The following is a 2,671-nucleotide window of genomic DNA, read 5'->3' on the forward strand; positions in this document are numbered from 1 at the left end:
GGTCAGTTGGTATTCTGTCTGTAATGGAGTGGTACGGAAATTTTTAAGTGACCCCAAACATTTGACCAATAGTGTATATTGTATAAAATTAAGTTGCATTTTAAACTGGGCCTGCAATAACGTGTAGGAGGGCCCAAAGCCGTTATACATACCATCTTTAGTGCATATTATACTAAGCTATTAAAATCACATTTGTTGGCGTGATTAAAAAACAAATCGTCTGTTAATGTTACACTTACATGTGGCACAGTGAACACTCAGGATTAGCTGTATCTTTGAATGGCTATCTACGTCATTACCTTACCTATAGGCCAATGAGCCTAACATCAGTGGGGATTTATCTTTGCTTCTAATATGTTGGATTCAAGTTAAGAAATTTAAACTTGAGAAATAAAACTTTCAAAATGTAATTATAATTTGGAGACCTACCTGCAACAATTCTATAGACCCCCTCGGGGCCCCGGACCCCCTGTTGAAAATCCTTAAATGATTAAGGTATAAAAAATATACAAAAAAAACAAAAACACTCCACAATGCCACATTGTAGCTTTGAGGAAAATGATCAATTGTAAGTATGAAGTATGAAAGTGTGTGTTCTGATGCTTTCCAGGGAGAGCTTGGACCAGCAGGACCCAGAGGAGAAGATGGTCCCGAGGGACCAAAGGGTCGCTCAGGTCTCCCAGGAGATGCTGGTCCTCTTGGCCCAGGTGGTGAGAAGGTATGCTCTTTTTTCCAGTTTGGCTTTCACAACCAAAACACTGAGATCCAACAGACACTGTGTTCTTTGCTTACATGTAACACTGACGGATAAAACAGAATCAAAAACAAGTTGCAAGTTTGGGTTATCAGTCATGTTTGATCTAGGACAATAGTTCAGCAGGGCTTGACGAGGAAATTGGTTTTTGCAATCATTCTCTTCTTAACAGCAACCGATTTTTCATTGCTGCTGCTCTTGAACCAGCTGGGAGCCTAAAATGGATTCAGTTTTTAACTTTTTTTATTGTTACATTGAACACTGGGTAAGCTGTTGCTGACAATACCTCAGACATTTTTGTGCATAAAAAAGTAACTTCGGTCTTTGCTACAGGAGTCAGCCTGTCTGTGGTCTTTCACAGAAGGCTTGAAACATGTTGAGTGTCATTTCGACTGTGCTAACTTAATCTGATTTGGCAAGTCATCAGCCGAAGTACGAGCCAAAACTGTGGTTATGTTCCACGGTAACCACAGTGCTTCTGTTTAGTATCCAAGCATAAAGCTTTAGTGCGTAACATTTTGACATTAATGAATGCGGTCACGGAAGGCTTGTATCATGTGGACCTGCTGACAGTTTTGTTGCCATTACTTAGAATTCCTCATGGGGGCAACAGAAACTACACATTATAGCTTTGAAGTGTTTGTTCTTAATCTGAATTGTACATATATTTGCATAACTGCAGTAACACTGCATTATAGATGTAGACACTGGTTTGTATCTGGATCACACATGTGATAATAGCAGACTCATTTTCATATTTGATTGAAGCATGCACAGCAGCCAACGTTAGCACTCAGCAAGTCATAATAAATGATGCTGTGTTTAGCAGGTGTTCATATTTTATTAAAGTTTTACTACTAAAATAACACAGTACTACGTTGTTTACATTCACAGCTGTCCCGCTGTAGTATAATGCTGTCTGCTTGCCTTGCATTTAGGATGGCTGGCAAGATACTCGATAGGAAATCAACGTTTCAAAGCAATTCTTTTGCATTACTTATTAGCCATTTCATGTACAAAGTCACGTTAATACTAGATGTCTTAAATATTTAGTGTATGCATCACAAGCATCAGGTAATATAGGTGTACTTGTAGTACAAGTGAATATGGTTATAGCAACAATTGCTATTTTCCACCTGTAGCTACTGAACAGATATAACAATTAAAAAAAATAACAATTTTAAAAAGAAATTGAACAGGCCTATAGATGATGTGGTGACCATAGTAATTAAAAACAAGCAATCTAGCAAAAAAAAAAAAACAGGCGCGCCAACAACCCACACACACTCTCTCTCTTCCCCTTCCCCAGGAAACACACTCAGACAGAAGCAGCAGCTTAGGCACATTTGAGTCCAATCCAACTTTAAACACAAATACATACACACACACATACACACATGCGCATCACATATACTGTATCTTATGGATGCGTGAAAAGTTGCTTATTCAACAACCAACTCTTGGTTAGGCAAGAGAAAATGTTGTAATTTGTACATAAGCTATATTCCTTGGGAAGGGCATTCCATTGCCTCATGGAAAGAAAGATGAATTCCCATACTTTGTTTTACGTTGTGGGATGCTACACTCTCCCCTTGTAACACTTTGAGTAGTTTGCGCTGTTATCTCGGAGTGGAGTGTTAAAAACTGTGTAGGAGCACTGTAAATGATTTTATGTAGTAAAGACCCATTTGAGTGTTTTCTTAAATTATCAAAACTAAGGAGATAAAATTTGGCAAGTATATGACAGTGATGATAATGACGCGTGACTAAGTTGTATAATGTTGTCTGAGGCTCAGGAGGGAGCTTTGTAAAGTTCTGAATCAATTTGCATTAAATTGTGTCATTTAATCTGTCTTAAACAAGTCCCCCAACATAATGGAAGTGCAATACCTTTTTTTTTTTTTACTATTTTTTAGG

At 38.0% G+C, this 2,671-nt stretch overlaps 1 protein-coding gene across 1 annotated transcript in view; it reads left to right on the top strand.

Moving 5' to 3' along the window:
- Positions 1 to 2,671, top strand: part of col5a1 (procollagen, type V, alpha 1) — an 86,921-nt gene that overhangs the window by 60,355 nt on the left and 23,895 nt on the right. The window contains exon 30 of the mRNA XM_032540336.1: positions 611 to 718. Coding sequence (XP_032396227.1) covers positions 611 to 718 — 108 coding nt within the window. The remainder of the gene's footprint in view (positions 1 to 610; positions 719 to 2,671) is intronic.

Source organism: Etheostoma spectabile, chromosome 16, assembly GCF_008692095.1.
Source record: "Etheostoma spectabile isolate EspeVRDwgs_2016 chromosome 16, UIUC_Espe_1.0, whole genome shotgun sequence".
Taxonomy (NCBI): Eukaryota; Metazoa; Chordata; class Actinopteri; order Perciformes; family Percidae; genus Etheostoma; species Etheostoma spectabile.